Source organism: Cherax quadricarinatus, chromosome 8 (assembly GCF_038502225.1).
Source record: "Cherax quadricarinatus isolate ZL_2023a chromosome 8, ASM3850222v1, whole genome shotgun sequence".
NCBI lineage: Eukaryota > Metazoa > Arthropoda > Malacostraca > Decapoda > Parastacidae > Cherax > Cherax quadricarinatus.
In genome coordinates this window covers 11,433,105-11,459,242 of record NC_091299.1, presented here as the reverse complement: position 1 = coordinate 11,459,242, position 26,138 = coordinate 11,433,105, and the positions used below count along the sequence as shown (strand labels likewise).

General features: G+C 42.4%; 1 protein-coding gene across 1 annotated transcript in view; it reads left to right on the top strand.

The window, feature by feature from the left end:
- The window catches only part of LOC128685416 (ionotropic receptor 93a-like), a 40,799-nt gene extending 15,833 nt beyond the window's left edge, over positions 1-24,966 (top strand). Inside the window, exons 5-6 of the mRNA XM_070083088.1 lie at positions 22,632-22,818; positions 24,389-24,966. Coding sequence (XP_069939189.1) covers positions 22,632-22,818; positions 24,389-24,664 — 463 coding nt within the window. The 3' untranslated portion in view covers positions 24,665-24,966. The remainder of the gene's footprint in view (positions 1-22,631; positions 22,819-24,388) is intronic.
- Positions 24,967-26,138: the final 1,172 nt, after the last annotated feature.

The following is a 26,138-nucleotide window of genomic DNA, read 5'->3' as shown; positions in this document are numbered from 1 at the left end:
TGCCAGCAGATACCAAGTGCATAGTATGTGCGCAGGCTTGGTTTCCGTTTGCCTTGGGTTTCTGTGACTTTATTCCCTGTTGGTGCATGTTTCCCTGTCTTACTTCTATACTCCCTAACACCAACAATGGAGCTCCCACCAGTTGTTTTTGGTAATATATCCTCACTATTGCTAGTGGAGTCCTCTTGTTTGCTATTTCCTGCGGTATTTCTAGTTTGCAATATATATATATATATATATATATATATATATATATATATATATATATATATATATATATAGATATATATATATATATATATATTCTAGGTAGTAGGCTGGTAGACAGCAACCGCCCAGGGAAGTACTACCGTCCTGCCAGATGACTGTGAAACAAAAACCTGTAACTGTTTTGCATGATGGTAGGATTGCTGGTTTCTTTTTCTGTCTCATAAACACGCTAAGATAACAGGGATATCTTGCTACTCCTACTTACACTTTGGTCACACTTCACAGACACGCACATGCATATATATATATACATACATCTAGGTTTTTCTCCTTTTTCTAAATAGCTCTTGTTCTTTTTTATTTCTTCTATTGTCCATGGGGAAGTGGAAAAGAATCTTTCCTCCGTAAGCCATGCGTGTCGTATGAGGCGACTAAAATGCCGGGAGCAATGGGCTAGTAACCCCTTCTCCTGTATACAATTACTAAAAAAGAGAAGAAGAAAAACTTTATAAAACTGGGTTGCTTAAATGTGCGTGGATGTAGTGCGGATGACAAGAAACAGATGATTGCTGATGTTATGAATGAAAAGAAGTTGGATGTCCTGGCCCTAAGCGAAACAAAGCTGAAGGGGGTAGGAGAGTTTCAGTGGGGGGAAATAAATGGGATTAAATCTGGAGTATCTGAGAGAGTTAGAGCAAAGGAAGGGGTAGCAGTAATGTTAAATGATCAGTTATGGAAGGAGAAAAGAGAATATGAATGTGTAAATTCAAGAATTATGTGGATTAAAGTAAAGGTTGGATGCGAGAAGTGGGTCATAATAAGCGTGTATGCACCTGGAGAAGAGAGGAATGCAGAGGAGAGAGAGAGATTTTGGGAGATGTTAAGTGAATGTATAGGAGCCTTTGAACCAAGTGAGAGAGTAATTGTGGTAGGGGACTTGAATGCTAAAGTAGGAGAAACTTTTAGAGAGGGTGTGGTAGGTAAGTTTGGGGTGCCAGGTGTAAATGATAATGGGAGCCCTTTGATTGAACTTTGTATAGAAAGGGGTTTAGTTATAGGTAATACATATTTTAAGAAAAAGAGGATAAATAAGTATACACGATATGATGTAGGGCGAAATGACAGTAGTTTGTTGGATTATGTATTGGTAGATAAAAGACTGTTGAGTAGACTTCAGGATGTACATGTTTATAGAGGGGCCACAGATATATCAGATCACTTTCTAGTTGTAGCTACACTGAGAGTAAAAGGTAGATGGGATACAAGGAGAATAGAAGCATCAGGGAAGAGAGAGGTGAAGGTTTATAAACTAAAAGAGGAGGCAGTTAGGGTAAGATATAAACAGCTATTGGAGGATAGATGGGCTAATGAGAGCATAGGCAATGGGGTCGAAGAGGTATGGGGTAGGTTTAAAAATGTAGTGTTAGAGTGTTCAGCAGAAGTTTGTGGTTACAGGAAAGTGGGTGCAGGAGGGAAGAGGAGCGATTGGTGGAATGATGATGTAAAGAGAGTAGTAAGGGAGAAAAAGTTAGCATATGAGAAGTTTTTACAAAGTAGAAGTGATGCAAGGAGGGAAGAGTATATGGAGAAAAAGAGAGAAGTTAAGAGAGTGGTGAAGCAATGTAAAAAGAGAGCAAATGAGAGAGTGGGTGAGATGTTATCAACAAATTTTGTTGAAAATAAGAAAAAGTTTTGGAGTGAGATTAACAAGTTAAGAAAGCCTAGAGAACAAATGGATTTGTCAGTTAAAAATAGGAGAGGAGAGTTATTAAATGGAGAGTTAGAGGTATTGGGAAGATGGAAGGAAGATTTTGAGGAATTGTTAAATGTTGATGAAGATAGGGAAGCTGTGATTTCGTGTATAGGGCAAGGAGGAATAACATCTTGTAGGAGTGAGGAAGAGCCAGTTGTGAGTGTGGGGGAAGTTCGTGAGGCAGTAGGTAAAATGAAAGGGGGTAAGGCAGCCGGGATTGATGGGATAAAGATAGAAATGTTAAAAGCAGGTGGGGATATAGTTTTGGAGTGGTTGGTGCAATTATTTAATAAATGTATGGAAGAGGGTAAGGTACCTAGGGATTGGCAGAGAGCATGCATAGTTCCTTTGTATAAAGGCAAAGGGGATAAAAGAGAGTGCAAAAATTATAGGGGGATAAGTCTGTTGAGTGTACCTGGTAAAGTGTATGGTAGAGTTATAATTGAAAGAATTAAGAGTAAGACGGAGAATAGGATAGCAGATGAACAAGGAGGCTTTAGGAAAGGTAGGGGGTGTGTGGACCAGGTGTTTACAGTGAAACATATAAGTGAACAGTATTTAGATAAGGCTAAAGAGGTCTTTGTGGCATTTATGGATTTGGAAAAGGCGTATGACAGGGTGGATAGGGGGGCAATGTGGCAGATGTTGCAAGTGTATGGTGTAGGAGGTAGGTTACTGAAAGCAGTGAAGAGTTTTTACGAGGATAGTGAGGCTCAAGTTAGAGTATGTAGGAAAGAGGGAAATTTTTTCCCAGTAAAAGTAGGCCTTAGACAAGGATGTGTGATGTCACCGTGGTTGTTTAATATATTTATAGATGGGGTTGTAAGAGAAGTAAATGCGAGGGTCTTGGCAAGAGGCGTGGAGTTAAAAGATAAAGAATCACACACAAAGTGGGAGTTGTCACAGCTGCTCTTTGCTGATGACACTGTGCTCTTGGGAGATTCTGAAGAGAAGTTGCAGAGATTGGTGGATGAATTTGGTAGGGTGTGCAAAAGAAGAAAATTAAAGGTGAATACAGGAAAGAGTAAGGTTATGAGGATAACAAAAAGATTAGGTGATGAAAGATTGAATATCAGATTGGAGGGAGAGAGTATGGAGGAGGTGAACGTATTCAGATATTTGGGAGTGGACGTGTCAGCGGATGGGTCTATGAAAGATGAGGTGAATCATAGAATTGATGAGGGAAAAAGAGTGAGTGGTGCACTTAGGAGTCTGTGGAGACAAAGAACTTTGTCCTTGGAGGCAAAGAGGGGAATGTATGAGAGTATAGTTTTACCAACGCTCTTATATGGGTGTGAAGCGTGGGTGATGAATGTTGCAGCGAGGAGAAGGCTGGAGGCAGTGGAGATGTCATGTCTGAGGGCAATGTGTGGTGTGAATATAATGCAGAGAATTCGTAGTTTGGAAGTTAGGAGGAGGTGCGGGATTACCAAAACTGTTGTCCAGAGGGCTGAGGAAGGGTTGTTGAGGTGGTTCGGACATGTAGAGAGAATGGAGCGAAACAGAATGACTTCAAGAGTGTATCAGTCTGTAGTGGAAGGAAGGCGGGGTAGGGGTCGGCCTAGGAAGGGTTGGAGGGAGGGGGTAAAGGAGGTTTTGTGTGCGAGGGGCTTGGACTTCCAGCAGGCATGCGTGAGCGTGTTTGATAGGAGTGAATGGAGACAAATGGTTTTTAATACTTGACGTGCTGTTGGAGTGTGAGCAAAGTAACATTTATGAAGGGATTCAGGGAAACCGGCAGGCCGGACTTGAGTCCTGGAGATGGGAAGTACAGTGCCTGCACTCTGAAGGAGGGGTGTTAATGTTGCAGTTTAAAAACTGTAGTGTAAAGCACCCTTCTGGCAAGACAGTGATGGAGTGAATGATGGTGAAAGTTTTTCTTTTTCGGGCCACCCTGCCTTGGTGGGAATCGGCCTGTGTGATAATAAAAAAAAAAAAAAAATAAAAAATATATATATATATATATATATATATATATATATATATATATATATATATATATATATATATATATATATATATATATATATATATATATAAATTTGCAAGTGTTAATGTGTTATATTAAAATATTTTGTGTTTAACACGAGGATCCATTCATCCAGTTCTCTTATAAATTAATCTCCAATTGTGCTCTCACTACCACCAAATTTCCTAGCAGATATATGTTCAGTCTGATTTAAATTTTAAGTTTCTTAAGGGAAAACATAGTTAGTGGTCCTAGGAGCAAATGTTCTGTAATTAATCATAGGTTTGAGCTTTGGTTCAGAATCAGCCACACCCCCAAACTGGATCCACTTTATTTTGAGGGGACTGAGTGGTGGTCAGTGACCCAGTCAAAACCCTTTAAGTAGTGTTACTTATGGCCCTTCATCAGGGCTGGAAGTGCCCTGATAAGACTTCCCTTATTATTCAGTGCTTAAATACTGTGGACAAACACCACGACCTGAGGGATAGAAAAAAAAAAACCAGAGTTTTCGCTGTTTACGACCACAGAAGCAACTCTTGTGGATTCACCAGACTGAGAATTCCAGGAACTTTAATTGTACCTCCCTCCCAAGAAAGTACCAAACTCATTTCCGTTATATTTTATCTGAATTTGCAAGACCTCACTAGGATATGTATAATGGGGAAAAACCTGGGAGATAATTTTCTAGGTAGAACATCCGCGTGACTGTCAGCGTGCCTCGTTGTGCTCCCGGTTTTCTGGTGTTTTCACGGTCGCTCTTACGTGCTAGAACTTTAATTTGTGTCATCAATCCTATACGATACATCCCTCTAGCGCCTGGAACCAATCTTGGGCGGAAAACATTATATACTGAGTCAAAAAAGGAGAATTAGTGTGCATTACCTAGCAGAGTTTACTGCCAGAGGGGAATCATAGGCCTGTTTCCCGTGTGAAAAAAATAATAATATTTGAACTTTGTGTCAGAGGAAAGAAAGTCTCCCTGAAAGCATTGAGTATACATAGTGTATAGTGTATACTACAGTGGCTCCCTAGTATATTGATGATAAAGGCTAAAGTGTCATTTGAAAACAGGTGAATTTGTAAATGAAGTGATAAGCCTATAGAGGCAGGTGCCAGAAGTCGCCAGAAACTTACCACAGGTCATGTGATGAATGGTTTGAAAAACCGACAAGTTGAAGATTGAGACACTTATGCAGCATATGGAAATCTTTATTCAGGAAACGTTTCGCCACACAGTGGCTTCATCAGTCCAATACAAAGAGGAAGGCGTAAGGAGAGGAGGAGAATGAGGTAATCAGTCCCTCAACCTGGAGTCGATGTGTTCAGTCCATCAATCTTGTAGAATGTACAGCATAGGGCCGTAGACGTGGCTTATATACTGTAGTGAGGTGACGTGAAGCAGATGGAGGCGGGGTCATAGTGGTACCATCCACTAGTCGAAGTAGGTCTTCGTCCAAAGGTTGAACAAGTGTTGAAGAATTCTTTGTAACAAGATCCCATGATGCTGCAGTGTCCGACAGTTGTGATGAATGGTTTGAAAAACCGACAAGTTGAAGATTGAGACACTTATGCAGCATATGGAAATCTTTATTCAGGAAACGTTTCGCCACACAGTGGCTTCATCAGTCCAATACAAAGAGGAAGGCGTAAGGAGAGGAGGAGAATGAGGTAATCAGTCCCTCAACCTGGAGTCGATGTGTTCAGTCCATCAATCTTGTAGAATGTACAGCATAGGGCCGTAGACGTGGCTTATATACTGTAGTGAGGTGACGTGAAGCAGATGGAGGCGGGGTCATAGTGGTACCATCCACTAGTCGAAGTAGGTCTTCGTCCAAAGGTTGAACAAGTGTTGAAGAATTCTTTGTAACAAGATCCCATGATGCCACGTCTACGGCCCTATGCTGTACATTCTACAAGATTGATGGACTGAACACATCGACTCCAGGTTGAGGGACTGATTACCTCATTCTCCTCCTCTCCTTACGCCTTCCTCTTTGTATTGGACTGATGAAGCCACTGTGTGGCGAAACGTTTCCTGAATAAAGATTTCCATATGCTGCATAAGTGTCTCAATCTTCAACTTGTCGGTTTTTCAAACCATTCATCACAACTGTCGGACACTGCAGCATCATGGGATCTTGTTACAAAGAATTCTTCAACACTTGTTCAACCTTTGGAAGAAGACCTACTTCGACTAGTGGATGGTACCACTATGACCCCGCCTCCATTTGCTTTACGTCACCTCACTACAGTATATAAGCCACGTCTACGGCCCTATGCTGTACATTCTACAAGATTGATGGACTGAACACATCGACTCCAGGTTGAGGGACTGATTACCTCATTCTCCTCCTCTCCTTACGCCTTCCTCTTTGTATTGGACTGATGAAGCCACTGTGTGGCGAAACGTTTAGTGAATAAAGATTTCCATATGCTGCATAAGTGTCTCAATCTTCAACTTGTCGGTTTTTCAAACCATTCATCACAACTGTCGGACACTGCAGCATCATGGGATCTTGTTACAAAGAATTCTTCAACACTTGTTCAACCTTTGGACGAAGACCTACTTCGACTAGTGGATGGTACCACTATGACCCCGCCTCCATCTGCTTCACGTCACCTCACTACAGTATATAAGCCACGTCTACGGCCCTATGCTGTACATTCTACAAGATTGATGGACTGAACACATCGACTCCAGGTTGAGGGACTGATTACCTCATTCTCCCCCTCTCCTTACGCCTTCCTCTTTGTATTGGACTGATGAAGCCACTGTGTGGCGAAACGTTTCCTGAATGAAGATTTCCATATGCTGCATAAGTGTCTCAATCTTCAACTTGTCGGTTTTTCAAACCATTCATCACAATTATCGGACACTGCAGCATCATGGGATCTTGTTACAAAGAATTCTTCAACACTTGTTCAACCTTTGGACGAAGACCTACTTCGACTAGTGGATGGTACCACTATGACCCCGCCTCCATCTGCTTCACGTCACCTCACTACAGTATATAAGCCACGTCTACGGCCCTATGCTGTACATTCTACAAGATTGATGGACTGAACACATCGACTCCAGGTTGAGGGACTGATTACCTCATTCTCCTCCTCTCCTTACGCCTTCCTCTTTGTATTGGACTGATGAAGCCACTGTGTGGCGAAACGTTTCCTGAATAAAGATTTCCATATGCTGCATAAGTGTCTCAATCTTCAACTTGTCGGTTTTTCAAACCATTCATCACAACTGTCGGACACTGCAGCATCATGGGATCTTGTTACAAAGAATTCTTCAACACTTGTTCAACCTTTGGACGAAGACCTACTTCGACTAGTGGATGGTACCACTATGACCCCGCCTCCATCTGCTTCACGTCACCTCACTACAGTATATAAGCCACGTCTACGGCCCTATGCTGTACATTCTACAAGATTGATGGACTGAACACATCGACTCCAGGTTGAGGGACTGATTACCTCATTCTCCTCCTCTCCTTACGCCTTCCTCTTTGTATTGGACTGATGAAGCCACTGTGTGGCGAAACGTTTCCTGAATAAAGATTTCCATATGCTGCATAAGTGTCTCAATCTTCAACTTGTCGGTTTTTCAAACCATTCATCACAACTGTCGGACACTGCAGCATCATGGGATCTTGTTACAAAGAATTCTTCAACACTTGTTCAACCTTTGGACGAAGACCTACTTCGACTAGTGGATGGTACCACTATGACCCCGCCTCCATCTGCTTCACGTCACCTCACTACAGTATATAAGCCACGTCTACGGCCCTATGCTGTACATTCTACAAGATTGATGGACTGAACACATCGACTCCAGGTTGAGGGACTGATTACCTCATTCTCCTCCTCTCCTTACGCCTTCCTCTTTGTATTGGACTGATGAAGCCACTGTGTGGCGAAACGTTTCCTGAATAAAGATTTCCATATGCTGCATAAGTGTCTCAATCTTCAACTTACCACAGGTCAGCTGTTTTTAATAATCTTCCTGGCCTGCTAGTGTACTCGCATATAATCTAGTGATACCAGTGAATAGCAGAATACAGTGTTGTAGTAGCAACTAACCAGTATTATAATGGTACTTAGTGGAGTGGAGTGACTTTCATTAGTTTCTTTTTCTTGAAATACGAGACGTTACTGTGAATTTCATATAACCTGTAGTTACCAGCGGTCGCAATATACACAACGAGAAGCAATTATTACTACAGAAAAAGCGTCCTTCCTCCAAAATTTGCACCAGTCAACTATAGTGATAATATAGCATTTATTGTGGTGGAGACGGAAAAAAAAAAAAAAAAAAAATAGAAAAGCCAGATACAGCGATTGATAAACAAAGAGGTCGACTGTACGTCATTGTAGGAGCTGCCAGATATCACCGGCTCTTCAACACGCAAGTTATACTTTTGTATCAGTCAAATCACATATTACTCGGGTAGATAATTTCCAGTAGATCCTTCATGTGTTAGCTCAAATCACCGACCAGTATGTTTTAAATAAGTGACCCACTGATCAGAGCAGATCGACTGGTCCGAACCCTTGACTGGTCCGAACCCTTGACTGGTCCGAACCCTTGACTGGTCCGAACCCGGGACTGGTTTCAAACAGTTTCGTTGGACAATAAAGCAGACTGTAAACGGATGGGTTTGTAGGCGCCCTTATAAACACAAACATTAAAAATCAGGAACGTGACGGTAAGCTGCCCAATATACAAAAAGAGTTAGAAACAGAAATACAAATAGCTAGAGCTTCATTTAAGGTTATTAATATAATATTCAAGAGGTTGCTAGTAGAATTGCAGTAAATCAACCATTCAAATCATTATGAAGCTGTGTGTAGTCTGTGGTCAGTCAAACAAACGGGCTTCCACATGGATAAATTGTCATTTTTGTGGAAATTGGTGTCACGCTCCTTGTGCAGATATCCCAGAACTAGCTACAAGCAGTATTAAAACAGAGAAGTGTTTTTGGGTATGCCCAAATGAGGAAAATCTGTGGACTAAAATCACAAGGGTATTAAAAGAGGATAACATCAAAGCTGCTTTCATAGAAAACCTGGAAGCTTTCTACAACAGATGGGAACATAAAAAGTCTGGGCTGAATGGTACTGCCCTTGATACTGGCCATGTAGTCACAAACTGTAAGGCTGGAGGTGATGTCCTGGTAGTCAGTAAATGTGGGGCTGATAGTGCTGTCCTGGGAGACAGTAATGGTGAAGCTGGAGGTGCTGTCCTGGGAGACAGAAATGGTGAAGCTGGAGATACTGTCCTGGGAGACAGTAATGGTGAAGCTGGAGATTTTGTCCAGGTAGTCGGGAATTATACGCAGGAAGGAATACATATAAATGACCTCATAGAGGACAGGAGCCATAGTAGGGAAACAAGTGTAGTCAAAGATAAGATAAAACCAATATTGCAAACTAGAAATACCGCAGGAAATAGCAAACAAGAGGACTCCAATAGCAATAGTGAGGATAAATTACCAAAAACAACTGGTGGGAGCTCCATTGTTGGTGCTAGGGAGGATAGGAATAAGACAGGGAAACATGCACCAACAGGGAATACAGTCACAGAAACCCAAGGCAAACGGAAACCAAGCCTGTGCACATACTATGCACTTGGTATCTGCTGGCATGGGAAATCTGGAAAAACAGATGGGACATGCAACTATGACCACCCTAGAAAATGTCATGCCCATATGACAACAGGAAAATGCAAACTCCCTTCCTGTAAGCTTTTTCACCCTGAAATGTGTACCTCTTCAGTACAGGAAAGACTGTGCTATAACTTAAATTGCCAGGCATACCATCTAAAGGGGACAAAAAGATACAAAACATCCAGGCCATGGGAAAACCTGGGTAGCCACAGCCACTCAAGAGGGAGAGGTTTTTTAGTGCCAGGAAGGAAAAAAAAACTGGCAGGAAATGGCAGAAATCGTACACCAAATCCAGTCATTCCTGGAGTGGAACCACAGTCGATGGCCTCCACTCCAAACCAACAGATACAGATACTAATGCCGGAAAAAAAATCCCCCCCCAGTACCAACAATACCACCAGTCCGATAACATTCTTCTTTGCAAATATACAGGGTCTAAAGCCAGCAACAAACAACAAAATACCTTTCATCCGTGGACTGCTTGCAGAGGCAAAGGCAATGTTCGCGGCTTTCACTGAGACCCACATAAAGGATCACTTGGACAACGAAATATGGATCCCAGGTTACAACCTATACAGATGTGACAGAGTGAACAGGCAAAAGGGGGGGGGGTTGGCCTGTACATTGCAGAGTCACTTGTTTGCACAGAACTGCTTAATGCCTCAAATGACGTAGTGGAAGTTTTAGCAGTAAAGGTCGAGAACCAAAACCTAGTCATTGTGGTAGTCTACAAGCCTCCGGATGCAACATCCCAGCAATTCCAGGAACAGCTGTTAAAAATTGACCACTGTCTGGAAAATCTTCCAGCTCCTGCACCCAACATCTTGCTCCTGGGGGATTTCAACTTAAGGCACCTAAAATGGAGGAATATAGCAAATAATATTGTTGCAGTAATAACACCAGGAGGCAGCTCTGATGAAAACTCACACTCACACGAGCTTTTAAATCTCTGCACAAAATTCAATTTAAACCAGCAAATAATAGAGCCTACTAGACTGGAGAATACACTAGACCTCATCTTCACTAACAATGATGATCTGATAAGAAATGTCACCATATCAAAAACAATATACTCAGATCACAACATAATTGAGGTTCAGACATGTATGCGTGGAGCCCCAGACCGACAAAATGAGACTAGTCACGAGGGAGCATTCACCAAATTCAACTTCAATAACAAAAACATAAAGTGGGACCAAGTAAACCAAGTCCTAACCGATATAAGCTGGGAAGATATACTAAGCAACACAGACCCAAACTTATGCCTAGAACAGATTAACTCGGTGGCACTCGATGTATGCACAAGGCTTATTCCTCTAAGAAAAAGGAGGAGTGGATGTAAAATAGAAAGAGACAGGCGCTCCCTTTACAGGCGACGGAAAAGAATAACAGAGCGGCTAAAAGAGGTCAATATATCTGAAATGCGCAGGGAGACACTGGTCAGAGAAATAGCAAGCATCGAACTTAAGCTAAAAGAATCCTTTAGGAGTCAGGAATCGCGGGAAGAACTAAAAGCCATAAATGAAATCGAAAGAAACCCAAAGTATTTCTTCTCCTATGCCAAATCAAAATCGAGAACAACGTCCAGTATTGGGCCCCTACTTAAACAAGATGGGTCCTACACAGATGACAGCAAGGAAATGAGTGAGCTACTCAAGTCCCAATATGACTCAGTTTTTAGCAAGCCGCTAACCAGACTGAGAGTCGAAGATCAAAATGAATTTTTTATGAGAGAGCCACAAAATTTGATTAACACAAGCCTATCCGATGTTATCCTGACGCCAAATGACTTCAAACAGGCGATAAATGACATGCCCATGCACTCTGCCCCAGGGCCAGACTCATGGAACTCTGTGTTCATCAAGAACTGCAAGAAGCCCCTATCACGAGCCTTTTCCATCCTATGGAGAGGGAGCATGGACACGGGGGTCGTCCCTCAGTTACTAAAAACAACAGACATAGCCCCACTCCACAAAGGGGGCAGTAAAGCAACAGCAAAGAACTACAGACCAATAGCACTAACATCCCATATCATAAAAATCTTTGAAAGGGTCCTAAGAAGCAAGATCACCACCCATCTAGAAACCCATCAGTTACACAACCCAGGGCAACATGGGTTTAGAACAGGTCGCTCCTGTCTGTCTCAACTACTGGATCATTACGACAAGGTCCTAAATGCACTAGAAGACAAAAAGAATGCAGATGTAATATATACAGACTTTGCAAAAGCCTTCGACAAGTGTGACCATGGCGTAATAGCGCACAAAATGCGCGCTAAAGGAATAACAGGAAAAGTCGGTCGATGGATCTATAATTTCCTCACTAACAGAACACAGAGAGTAGTCGTCAACAGAGTAAAGTCCGAGGCAGCTACGGTGAAAAGCTCTGTTCCACAAGGCACAGTACTAGCTCCCATCTTGTTCCTCATCCTCATATCCGACATAGACGAGGATGTCAGCCACAGCACCGTGTCTTCCTTTGCAGATGACACCCGAATCTGCATGACAGTGTCTTCCATTGCAGACACTGCAAGGCTCCAGGCGGACATCAACCAAATCTTTCAGTGGGCTGCAGAAAACAATATGAAGTTCAACGATGAGAAATTTCAATTACTCAGATATGGTAAACATGAGGAAATTAAATCTTCATCAGAGTACAAAACAAATTCTGGCCACAAAATAGAGCGAAACACCAACGTCAAAGACCTGGGAGTGATTATGTCGGAGGATCTCAACTTCAAGGACCATAACATTGTATCAATCGCATCTGCTAGAAAAATGACAGGATGGATAATGAGAACCTTCAAAACTAGGGAGGCCAAGCCCATGATGACACTCTTCAGGTCACTTGTTCTATCTAGGCTGGAATATTGCTGCACTCTAACAGCACCTTTCAAGGCAGGTGAAATTGCCGACCTAGAAAATGTACAGAGAACTTTCACGGCGCGCATAACGGAGATAAAACACCTCAATTACTGGGAGCGCTTGAGGTTTCTAAACCTGTATTCCCTGGAACGCAGGAGGGAGAGATACATGATTATATACACCTGGAAAATCCTAGAGGGACTAGTACCGAACTTGCACACGAAAATCACTCACTACGAAAGCAAAAGACTTGGCAGACGATGCACCATCCCCCCAATGAAAAGCAGGGGTGTCACTAGCACGTTAAGAGACCATACAATAAGTGTCAGGGGCCCGAGACTGTTCAACTGCCTCCCAGCACACATAAGGGGGATTACCAACAGACCCCTGGCAGTCTTCAAGCTGGCACTGGACAAGCACCTAAAGTCAGTTCCTGATCAGCCGGGCTGTGGCTCGTACGTTGGTTTGCGTGCAGCCAGCAGCAACAGCCTGGTTGATCAGGCGCTGATCCACCAGGAGGCCTGGTCACAGACCGGGCCGCGGGGGCGTTGACCCCCGAAACTCTCTCCAGGTAAACTCCAGGTAATAAGGCGAGCAAAAGTTTAAATGTTCATGTCTTCTAACTTTGTTGTGTTTATTGTGGGATTGGACATTTATTATAATCATAGGGGAAGCGCTAAACCCGTAGGATTGTACAGCGCCTGAGGTGGGGGGGATGGAAGGTATTCAGGCTTAATTCACTTAGTCACTTAGCCATAATACCAACTTACCTCATAATTTGTAATATTTTACAATTAAGAATAAAACTAAGTCTGCCAGAAATGCCTAGCCATGCTAAGCGTTCTAGTGGTACACTCTGTAATCACAATTTTACTACATGTAAACCACACAATAACCAAATTTCTGTAAACTCAGCATTGTAATCCTTATAGAGAATAAACTTTGAATTGAATTGAATTGAATTGAAAAACTGGAGCACAGATTCAGTTTCCTAGATCAAGATCCCCTCAACAGCATCAAGGAACCTTCCTTGAGGGGTGTGGGATAGGATAGTAAATAATCTATAAACTACTGATCACCTATGATTAGCAGTGCAATTAAATATATATGGTCCTTCAAACAGTTTCAAGCTACCTTGATGTCGTTAATACACTAGAGGATGTACATACAATACTCCCGGTGATTTGGACACAACCCCACATTGATGTGAAGGAGGGGGGGGGGGGATCCAAATTAGGGTAGTTAAGGATATGGTTAAGTGTGGACATGGTATAATTAATTCATTATACTCTCAGTTTAATTCCCCATAATATCTAACTGCTCCAACTTGCTTAACCAGCATAACACTGAAGCTTAGACCATCAGTTTCTGTAACAGTGAACATGTTTCTTTGTAATGTTTATGACAGAATTCATTGTACATGTATTTAATTTGATTTAAATCAGAGGAAGCACTAAACCCATAGGGGTCATGTAGTGCCTGGGTTATTGGAACATTCAGGTTCAGTCTGAGAGAAAAGAAGCTCAGTTCCTTAAGTCAAGAGCCCATCAACAGCAACTAGGCATCTCCCTTGAGAACAATTTTTGTGTAACAAATCACTTTCTATTGCTACTTACTATTACTATTTTATTGCCTTAAATATTCTGTGGAGAAGCCTAGACACTGGAGTCATTCCACAGAACATAAAAAACATTGATATTGCCCCACTACACGAAGGAGGCAGTAAAGCAATTGCAAATAACTATAGACCAATAACCTTAATATCCAGCATTATCAAGATCTTTGAAAGGGCTTTAAGAAGTAAGAATACAAATCACATGGACTCACAGCAGTTACACAACTCAGGTCAACATGCATTCAGAACAGGTCACTCCTTCCTTTCACAATTGGTAGACCATTATCACATGGTCTTAGATGCACATCAAGACAATCAAAATGCAGATGTAGAATACACAGATTCTACAAAAGTCTTTGACAGGTGCAACCATAGGGTAATTGCACACAAAATGTATGGAAAAGATTATTATTATTATTATTATTATTATTGTAATCACAACAAAGCGCTAAACCCACTAGGGTCATACAGCGCTGCAGGGCAGGGAGAGATGCAAGATCAAAGAATAAGCAAGGGTGGAGAGGAAAATAAAGGTAGAGTTAGTTAGGGATACAAGGAGTGCTAAAAGTTTGTACAATAAATAGGGTGTTGTCAGAAAGTCAGAGAAAGTCTGTGTCAAAGGTTGGGCCGTCAGCAAAGAGGGAAGATAAAGTAAGTGTTAGAGTGGCAATGACATCGGAGGTGTGTGTAAAAAGAATAACTGGGAAGATGGACAGATGGATATTTAACTTTCTAACAAACAGATCCCAAAGAGTAATAGTAAATAGTGAAATCAGGGGCTGCCGCAGTGAAAAGTTCTGTCCTTCAAGGAACAATACTTGTTCCACTCCTTTCTCATTCTTACATCTGACATAGACAGTGATGCAGATCTTAGCACTGTTGTCCTTTGCAGAAGATACTAGAATTTGTATGAAAGTAGCATTTATAGATTATTATTATTATCAAAATCAAACACTAAACCCACTAGGATCGTAGCATTTATAAAGGATACTGAGTCTCCAAGTTAATAAAAACCAAGTCTACCAGTGGGACACTGACAAATATGACGTTCATTAAGATAAATTTCAGTAACTACATCATAGAAGAACGGAGGAAATCAAAATAAGACTGGAGTACAAGACAAACTCAAACCACTCAATAGAATGCAATTTGAATGAGAGATACCTGAGAGTGATAATGTCAGATCTTGTGTTCAAGGAGCAGAACAAGGTTATTACTGCAACTGCAAGGAAAATGATTGGATGGATAACTAGAACCTTTAGAAGAAGAGATGCCAAACCAATGATACTCTTCAGGTCATCCATTTTTTTTTCTAGACTGAATTATTGGTGTCTACTAATGACCCCCATCAAGGCAGGCAAAATTGCTGAGCTGGAAAATGTACAGAGAACCTTCACAGCTCACAAACTCAGTCAAGCACCTAAATTTCTGCAAGCTCTTTAAGTCCCTAGAACTCCTTACAATGTAGGTAAGAAAGATATATCATAAACTGCACCTGGAAGATAATAGAGGGATTGTTCCCAAATTTACACACTAAAATTACTACATATGAAATGAAGAGACTTGGCAGAGTGCAGGATACCTCCAGTGAAAAGTAGGGAAGTGATAAGTATATTGAGAGAAAAAATTTTAAGTGTTAGGGGGCCACAACTCTCCAGCACACTCCCTCTATGCATAAGGGGATTTCAGACAACTTGACATATTCCTCAAAACTGTTCCTGATCACTTGGGTTGAGGTGCATATGTTGGAATGCACATGGCAGGCACTGGCATGCTAAATGATCAGGCAAACAACCAACAGGCCTGGTCTGGGACTGGACAATGGCAGTGGCCTCTAGCAACTCCAGATAAACCTTAATTTTGTACATGCAGTTTATTGTTACTGTAACTCGGTTAATGTTTGGGCTTTGTCCTTAGATTATGTACAAAAAGGATGAGATAAGGGTGCATTATAAAGTAAGAAAAGTATTTCATCTGGGCACAAATTGCTATTAATGCTTATTCAAACCAGACTGTGAAATTAAAAAACTCATTATTATTATAGTACAAAAGTGCTAAACCTACAAGGAGCATACAGCACAGCAGGGTAGGGAAGGGTGCAGGGGTATTGGGCAGGAAGAGGGAGAGGGATTATCATTAGGTCATGGAGTGCAGCGGAGCAGGGGATAGTGCAGGGGTAGAGGGTAGCAAGAGACTGAGGTAGAAAAGGCTGTGAGGAGTGCTAGAGGTATCATCAGAGTTTGTGCAGTAAATCAGTTTCTGTCAAAAAGTCAATGAGAGAGTCTGGGTTAAAGGAGGGTCCATCAGCATGAAGGAAAGGTAAAGTAAGGGCAGTAGAGCGGCAACGATGTTGGAGGTAAATTCTGCATGCTCGTTGATAGTGGGCAGTCCAGCAGAATATGGCTAACAGAAACTGGAACTTGACAATTCTCATAGAGTGGGACAGGGCACCTCTCCATGAGATACCCGTGAGTAAGAAGAGTGTGGCCGATGCAAAGACAGGAGAGAGTAGTCTCCCAACCTCAACACTAATGACAAGATGGCCAGAAACCTATACATGTACTTGATTTTATAGAATGTAATTTATTATGTAGCGGGTCAGACCAACGTTGCCAACGGGTGCGCAGGTGGGTAGCAATTGCAGCAAAATAGTCTGTGAATGGGACACCTCTATATGAAATTGGGAGGTCATGTACTGCTGATTGCACAGCAGTGTCTGCCTGTTCATTGCCCTGTACGTCAACATGACCAGGGACCCAACAAAAAACAATGTCTTTGTGCTTGCTAGAGGTATGGCATAAACAAAGTTGGATACAAAGAACCAGAGGATGAAATTTATCAAATTTTCTTACAGCCTGTGAAGCACTAGGGGAGTCTGAAACTACCACAAATGGTGACACAGGCATAGATGCAATATGGATAAGTGCTACGAGAATGGCACACAATTCAGCCGCAAAAATGCTAGCTGAGGATAAATACCCTTGCACAATGCTGTCCGGAAACACTGCTGCAAATTCGATGCCGTCAGAAGACAGCATGAGAATGAGATCGGAAGTGGTTAAGAAAAAGAGAGCAAGAAGCCACCATAGGCAGTTGGGCATTCACACGTGTCAGTGGGAAAGAACAGTCACGAACCGTCGGAACTTTCCAAGGGGGTAGGGAAAAGTGAAATGCTACATGAACATAGAAAGGTGGTAACTGAAGAGAAGACAAGAGCGAATGTAGGCGAAGAGAAAAGGGACGGAGTAAACAGGGGCGACGAACAAGTGAAGAACGTCTACTTACATCAGTGACTATCCTATATATGGAAGGATTGTGGTCATGAGATTGAACATAATAGCAAAGGCAATGAACATCATGGCAATCAGTTAAGGATGGAATATTCACCTCTGCATAGAGGCTCTCAACTGGTGAAGTGTGAAAAGCACTTAGGCATAAACGTAATCCCTGGTGGTGAATGGGATTAAGGCTAGAGAGAGTTGCAGGAGAGGCTGCTGAAAATATCTGGTCGCCATAATCGAGTTTCGATAAAATTAGAGCTGAATGTAGTCAAAGGAGAGTTCTATGATCAGCCCCCCATGAAAGATGGGTGAGGGCTTTAAGGAGGTTCAACCGGCTATAACAAGTTGCCTTCAGAGAGGTAATGTGAGGTTTCCAGGAAAACCTATGATCAAACAGAAGGCCAAGAAACCTGACTGTATCACGTTCTGGGATACGTGAGCCATAGAGGTACAATGGGCGATTAGAGATGATAGAACGTCTAGTGAAAGTAATTTAGTAAGTTTTAGTACTAGAAAATTTAAACCCATGAGTGGAGGCCCAATTGGAAACATGGTTGACTGCATGCTGGAGAGAAACTGCATTGAGGTGACAGTCAGCACCTGCACAAGCTATAGCAAAGTCATCAACATAGTGATGACCAAATATTGGATGGAAGAATAGATGCCAGATCATTTATAGCAAGGAGAAAGTGTGTTGTGCTCAGAACACATCCCTGGGGAACACCTTCAGCTTGGACAAAGTCCGGGGAAAGCACATTATTAACCTGAACACAGAAATGTCTTTCAGTTAAGTTCTTAAGGAAAAATGGTAGATTGCTTCAGAGGCCTAAGGAGTGGGCCTGGGCCAAGATATTATACCTTCTCAAGGTCAGAAAAGATGGCAATAACCGAGTGGTTATTGGCAAAGGCGTTACGAACATATGTATCTAAGCATAGCAAGGGGTCAGTGGTAGAACGGCCCTTACGAAGGCCATATTGACTAGTGGAGAGACTGTTGTGTGTCTCTAAATACCACATCAAACGTTTATTTACCAGACGTTCCATCACCTTGCAAACTGCACTGGTAAGAGCAACAGGACGATAGTGGGAGGCATCATGTCCCATAGTACCCAGTTTGCAGAAAGGGAGAACAATGGCTAATTTCCAAAGCTGAGGAAGAACTCCATGTGACCAAATAAGATTAAAGAGTCACAAGAGTACAGCAAGGGCTGACTGATGTAAATGCTGTAGCATAGGAATATGAATGTTGTCAGGCCCAGCTGCCAATGATCGGCAAGCTGAGTGTGTTGCCTCCTGTTCCAGAAGTGTAAAAGGCATATTATAAGATTCTTCTCTGATAGAAGAAAAGTTTAAGGGCTCTTAACTCTCTGGCAGACTTTGAGGAATGAAACGAGGGGCATAGATGAAGCCCGATACAGGCAATATGATCACCAATTTCAGAGGCAATGTCAAGAGGGTTTGCTACATTAACACCGGCAGCCCGAAGAACAGCAGCCGGGTCGAGAGTATTTGCCACTCAGTTTCCAGACTGCACTCATAGAGGAAGTCGAAGAGACAGTGGAAACATAATCCCGCCAGCAAGCGCTTTTAGCATCATGGATGACATGGCAAGTGACTGCTCTCTTCTGCTTAAAATCGAGGAGTCTCTGGTTCTATTGTACCGGTACCTGCCCCATGCAGCGTATTTCCAATGTACTGCCCGAGACCGCCAAGGTTTGCACTTCTGAGAATGCCTGCCTGAGGTTTGGGGTGTAGAATGTGAAGCTGCGGTTAAAACTGAGGTCGAGAAGAGGCATAAAAGCTCATTAATGGAGGACAAAGAAGGATTTTCACTAAAAGCAGTTAGATGTGTGTAAAGGTCCCAGTTCGCTTGGTCAAATTGCCAGTGTGGGCTACGAGTAGGTGGTGAATACGAAGAAGTAAAGATGATTGGAAAATGATCTCTGTCATGAAGTCTGGGAGGACAGACCAGGTGAACTATAGTATAGTTGAGGAAGAGCAGACCGAGAGATCGATGAGAGAGAATGAATACGAGGATCAAAATGAGTGGGAGTACCCATATTTTTTAAAACATGGAGGGGAGAGAAGCGAGAAAAGCCTCCAACTGAATGCCACGGGAGTCACAGTGAGACCCCCCAAAGGAAATGGCGGGCATTAAAATCGCAAAGTAACAGAAGTGGTGGCAGTAAGGAAGAAACCAGAAAGGCAACATCTGGGATAGATAATGCCCAAGATGGAGAGAGATATAAAGAACAGATTGTATACCACTTATTCAAGTGGATGCAGGCTGCAGTGTAATGCAGTGAAGTATGAACAAAGAGCTGAGGGTATGGAATACTGGTGCATATAAGAAGTGCACTTTTGTTAAAGGTTCCATTGGAAAAATGATCCGATGAATATAATAAATCATAGCCCGAGATGGGATGCATAACAGTGGAGCATAATTTGGGTTCTTGTAAACAAACAGGGGAAAACTGGGAGAGCAACACCTGAAGCCCACCCCTGTTACCTCTGAGGCCATGGATATTCCACTGTAAATAAGCCATGATTTGTAAAGAGAAAGATACAAGAAATCTGAAGGTAGAGGTATCTACGGACTAGAAGGGTTAGAAAAGTCCACATGTGGAGGTAGCGGAAAATGTTCAAGCAGTGAAGGAATGGGATGTTTCGAAGAAAGGAGTTGTGCAGACAGAGAAGAGTGAAGAGGAGGAACAAGTGGATCGGTGTCCATCAATGGTCTAGTCTAATCAATATATTCTAAGATAGCTTCAAGTGTTTCAGAGGACAAGGATGTTGTACATGGGGCAATATTGGAGATGGAAGGAGGAGGGTGAGTAAAGATTAGGGTAACAATGGACTGTACCAAAGTAGGGGGGGGACAAAAGGGTAGAGGGAACTGGAGAAGCTTGGGAGGGAACAGTTGAGGAAGCGACATGGGAGGGGACAGAAGAGGAAGAAATTTGGGAGGGGACAGGGGAGGAAGGTACTGCACGAGGATGAAGAACCTCCACACTCGTAACAGAACCAGTTAGAGGTGAAGAACCGGGTACAGAGACTGGAAAGGAAAAATGTGAAGGTAGAAGGGAAGGAGGGGTTAAAGGAGATTTGAGCAATGAGGATTTTTTTGACCTCTGAGGAGTAGAAGGGCAATGGGAAGGAGTTGTTGTATGAAGTCTTGTAGACACAGAAACTTGTGAGTGAGAAGTTGCAGAATTGAGAACAGAATGAGGTGTCGAGGTAGGGACCTCTGAGTCTAGTACAGCAAAACAATTAGATACTGGGGTGATTGTGGAAGAGGTGACCACAGAGGAGGTTGCGGAAGTTGGGACCCCAGAGGTAGGAGGAGTCAGTTAGTAACTTGAGAGTAAGAATTATGGAAAAGTCTCCCTTGGAGGCATAGCTGAGAGACTGCCATAGCATAAGGAAAGTCTTCTGCCTCTTTGAGACAACGGATTTCTCGCTCATTTAAGTAAACTTAGCAACGGTGAGAGTAAGACGGGCAAGCCTCATGACAATTAAAGCAAGAGGGAGGTAGATTACAAGACGTATTGGTATGGTCGGCAGCACCACAGACTGGGCATTCAGCTGTGGACCTGCAATATTTTGCTGGATGACCAAAACCCCAGCAATTTCTACACTGTGGTGTAGGGATCACCTTTCGAACTTGTAAACGGTGTCCCACAATATAAACTGAGGACAGAAGCTCACGGCAGTCAAAAGTTAAGCAAGCTACAATGCAAGGGTATCATCTCTGCCTGTGGGCAGGGAGGACATCAGTGTCTACTTTGAGGATTTGGAAATCTTGGAGTCGAGCTGTTCCAGAATGTCATCACCACATGTCTGGAAATTCTGTTGGACAATGGTACGAGGTAGAATGATGGTACCACTACAAGAATTGAGAAAATGTTTTTTTTCAACAGTTACAGGAATAGCACCTGATCGTAAGGAGAGAAAGATTGCGAGCTTGACTAGCATTGTGTACTGTGACAATGCGTGTACTGCTCTTGAGAGCAAGAAAGGCTATATCTCAACCAACGTGGCGTAGGAGCGCCTTGCCAATACTATGATCAGAAAGATGGGCAGTAGAAGAAGTCGGTCGCAGAGTAAAAAACTTAGTCCATTGAGTATTTTGAAACATGGCATGTAAGGGGAGTGAGTGTTGTGTCAGTCTTTTCTGGGCAGAATGAGAAGGAAGCAAAGAAGTATCATCAGATAACGGTCGTGGGCATTTAGTTGTAGGGCTGGAGGCGGTCCAGTGTGGGACAGGTGGGCAATCCAAAAATCGCCGCACTGTAAAGAGAAGCCAGAAGCATGGTCAAAGAAGTGCGGAGGTCAGATGTATGAAAGGAGTCAGGCGGAACCCCGGTACCTGGAGCAGGTGACGAAACGGCACCTGCAGGAGGTACAGAGGCATTAAAAATGTCCGAAGAGTGGTCAAATAACGAGGCAGGGTCGGAACAGGGTGCAGTATCAGGAACGGGTCCCACAGAGAGCAGGTTCATGGATTGGGAACTCCATGGTTGTCACTTCTCCTAGGAGGAATGAAAGGACCATAAATCTCCCTCCGCACCCAAGAAGACCTCAGCACCGCAAGTAGTGCAGATGCGGCATGGAACCCATATCATACCCTACCCTTCATGCCAGTAAACCAGCAATCCGGGATAGCAACCTCACATCTGCTAAGCCACCTCGGTGGACAAAAGAGAGGGTAGCCGGACACCTGCTACAAAGCATACCTCCTTTGGCCACCACCCCCCGGAATCCGAGAGGCAGCCTCCAGAGATACACCCATCACCCAAAAGCACCCAAAGCTACCCCTCAGGAGACCAGAGAGGGATAGGGACATCCCCAGGTGATCCAGATTCCACGGCAAACTATACCACCGCCAAGGACCCCAACGGAATAGGATGAACCACGGTACCTGTCCCCCTACCTAAGAACTAGAATGCCTGCAGGGAGAATCCCAAAGGCCCAAAACAAGAAGGGGATAGAGGAGGGATGGGGAGGAGAGGATAGGGAAGGGGGGGATTGGGGGTAATTAGGTTTGGTCTGAGGAAGGAGACCAAAAGGTCTAATTCCTCTGACCAAGATCCTCTTCACCACACTAAGGGACATCCCCTTGAAGAGGAAAAACTCATTAGCAATTAACAATTTTTAATTATTATACATAGTGGAAGCGCTAAACCCATAGAGTTCATGTAGCTCCTGAGGCAATGATTTGTGTAGAATTGATAGGCTTTAACCTAACAAACCATCTTCATGTATTTTTTCAGACGTGCACACATTGAAGTACGACGGTACTTGGAACTGGTAATAGCACAAAATTTCACCCTGGCAGATGGCAGCACACCCCTCTATCTTGGCCGTGAAAATGTTTTCCCAGGACTGTCTGCCTGGCCACTGCCTCATGATGCACCCTACAAGTTTCACCTTGACCGCTGCATTATGGCCATCACTGAGGTGAGTGCAACACAAACCTGTCACTCCAAAATACTTTAACGAAGAATAAAGGAAACTATTAATATATTTAGGGAGGGAGTGTTAGGCCAGTAGGAGTCATGCACTGCCTGGGAAGTAACCAAGTTTAATCAAAGGAAGAAGAGGGCAGGCCCAATTCTTTGGATCAAAAGGACCTCATTGGCATCAAGTATGTCACAAGAAAATTTTCATGAAATCTATACTTTCTTCCATGTCTAGATAATTGTAATAGTTCTTACTATATACATAAAAATGCTGAACTCAGATGGGTCATACACAGCCATATAATACTTTTTAGATAAGTTTTAAGATCTTGCATCTCATAATTTGAGCCCTGTCAACCACTAATTACTTGTCATACACTGTCTTATTAATGTAATTACTATGTTCCTTTTATAAATACAGTCTTGTAAATTGCCATCCTGTGTGGATCATTCATGCTGCATGGCAAGAGAAGGGCTGACATTATGTAAATATTCAGAAGTACAGAGGATGAGCACTAGGAGTCAGTGCAGAAGATCAGCTTTGAAGTCACAGAATCTAATTTAAAGGTGGTACCTTTTAAAGAAGAAAGTTTCAGGGGATATTGAAAACCAAGTCATCTTTCTCTCTGATACATGGGACAAGATAAAGAACTGTCAATGTAATCTACACATTCTTGCAGTGGTGGCGGCTTGAGGTAACTGATTAAAAACAGCCGGGGGGGGGGGGTTATATTATCAGAGGTCATACAGTGCCTGGGGGAGCTGGGGTAGGGGGGGCAGTCAAGGAAGATGGTTCCAATTTTGGTAAATAATTCAAACCACTGATGCCACAAGTGATTTTAAAAGTGATAACTTCGAACTGACGAGGAGAGATAATCACCCGAGTGCAGCTGAAAAGGTCCTGTACTACAGAATTTGAAAAAGTTTGCAAATTCAACCACTTGTGTTTACTAAGATTGCAAAACAGCCAACACTGAATGTAAGGGTCAAGGGAATATGAGAGATTCAAAGGATTAAGATCACTTGATTCCAGGTACCTATTTGTATTGTTATTGCTTCATGGGGAGCAGTAAACCCATAGGAGTTATACAGTGCTTCGGGAAAGGAAGGAATTAAAGCTTGATTCAAGGAAATGAAGCATAGATCCAATTCCTTAGATCAAGAGCTTCTCACCAGCATACCTATTTTTAGCTGTTAGAATAGAGCTACTCTTGTCATGTCTCAACTATCTTTTTTTTTTTTTTTTTTTAAGTTTCTGTTGGCTGAATTATTATTACATTTATGGGGGAAGTGCTAAACCCACAAGGGTCATACAGTACCTGGGGAAATGGAAGGTATTCCAACTCTCTCCAAAGAATTGGAGTACAAGTCACTGTTAGTTGTAACAATCATTACCTCTTCTTTGAAACCATTCTTTTCATTCAAGCACTTTTCTAGTGTCTTCTGAACAGTACTTGGTTACTTAATTTATAATTCTGGCCTCTTGTAATACTTTGCAAATATCAGATTATATCTGGTATTATTATTATTGACTTATACTGTTAAATACAAGAATTATTCCTTTTCAGGCAGGTCTATATGAGAAGTGGAGTCAAGATGTAATGGTATGGGCCAGAAAACAGTCCCCTGTTGGGCAGCAACAGGATGATGGTGAAGGTGGTGGTGGTGATGGTGGTGGTGATAGCAACACCAAGGCACTAACACTCTCTCACCTGCAGGGACCTATTTTCCTTCTGCTTGTTGGTTTAGGCTTTGCATTACTTTCATTCACAGTAGAATTTCTAACAGCCTGGTGCCAGAAGCCTAAAGGAACCAAAAAGATGGCATGTGGCAAATTTAATTAATTATTCACAACAGTTTACTCATTCAGCACATGCTTATTTAAAGAAACTTTGTTTATTAAAAAAGAAAAGGGATCAAACATTGCTGAACTTTAATAAGGAAATAACTTCATAATTTAAAGTGAGGAAAATGTTGGACTTTTTGTCTATGGATTGTGCACAGCAATTGCACCATGTATTATTACATTTGCAAAAAAGATCTAGAGGTGACTTACCAGAGAGCAGGAACTGTACTTCCCACTTCCAGCACCCAAGTTTGGCAAACTAGTTTCCCCAAATTCCTTCATGTTACATTGCTCACACTATAACAGCAAGTCATTTCATAAAAACTACTTGCCTTTACTTGCTCCTATCTAACACATTCACATAGGCCTGTTGGATGTCCAAGTCCCCTAGCACTCCAATTCTTCTACCCCTCCTTCCCTCTACCCTAGATTTATACTTCCTCCTCTCTAAATGCCTAAACTACATCCCTGATTAATACTGTTGGTAACCCAACACTTAATCTTCAAACTCTCTTTGTAATATTCACACCACACAGTGTCCTGAAACATGACAGCTTCAATGCTTCCAACATCCTCACTGCAATGCTTAAAACCCATGCTTCACACCTACGTAAGTGTTGGTACCACTATACTCTTAGTATATTCCCCTTTTGTCTTTATTGATACAGTACCACACATGCTTCAATGCGCAACCCATCTTTTTTCACTTTTTCAGTTCTATGGTTCACCTCTTAACCATCCGCGAGGGTCACCCTGACTCAGTAGGAAATGGCCGATGTGTTTAAAAAAAAAAAATACCTCCTTTCTAGGTAGTAGGTTGGTAGACAGCAACTGCCCAGGGAGGTACTACCATTCTGGCAGGTGAGTGTAAAATGGAAGCCTGTAATTGTTTTACATGATGGTAGGATTGCTGGTGTCTTTTCTGTCTCATAAACATGCAAGATTTCAGGTACGTCTTGCTACTTCTACTTACACTTAAGTCACACTACACAGGCAGGTACAAACATATATATACACACACACCTCTGGGTTTTCTTCTATTTTCTTACTAGTTCTTTTTCATTTCCTCTTATCTCCATGAGGAAGTGGAACAGAGTTCTTCCTCCGTAAGCCATGTTTATCATAAGAGGTGACTAAAATGCTGGGAGCAAGGGGCTAGTAACCCCTTCTGTATACATTACTAAATTTAAAAAGAGAAACTTTTGTTTTTCTTTCTGGGCCACCCTGCCTCGGTGGGATACAGCCGGTTTGTTGAAAGAAGATTTACCTCCTTTACACTCCCTACAATCTGATATTCCAGCTCTTATTGCCTAGATTTTCTGACACTTGTCACTTTTATCTTTCCTATGTTCACTTTTAATTTCCTTCTTTTGTATACAATTTTACATTTGTCTACCAACCCCAAAAGAACTGTGTCAATGGCAAAAAAAGTAACTGTGACAACTCCTACTTTGTATAAGATTCATTATCTT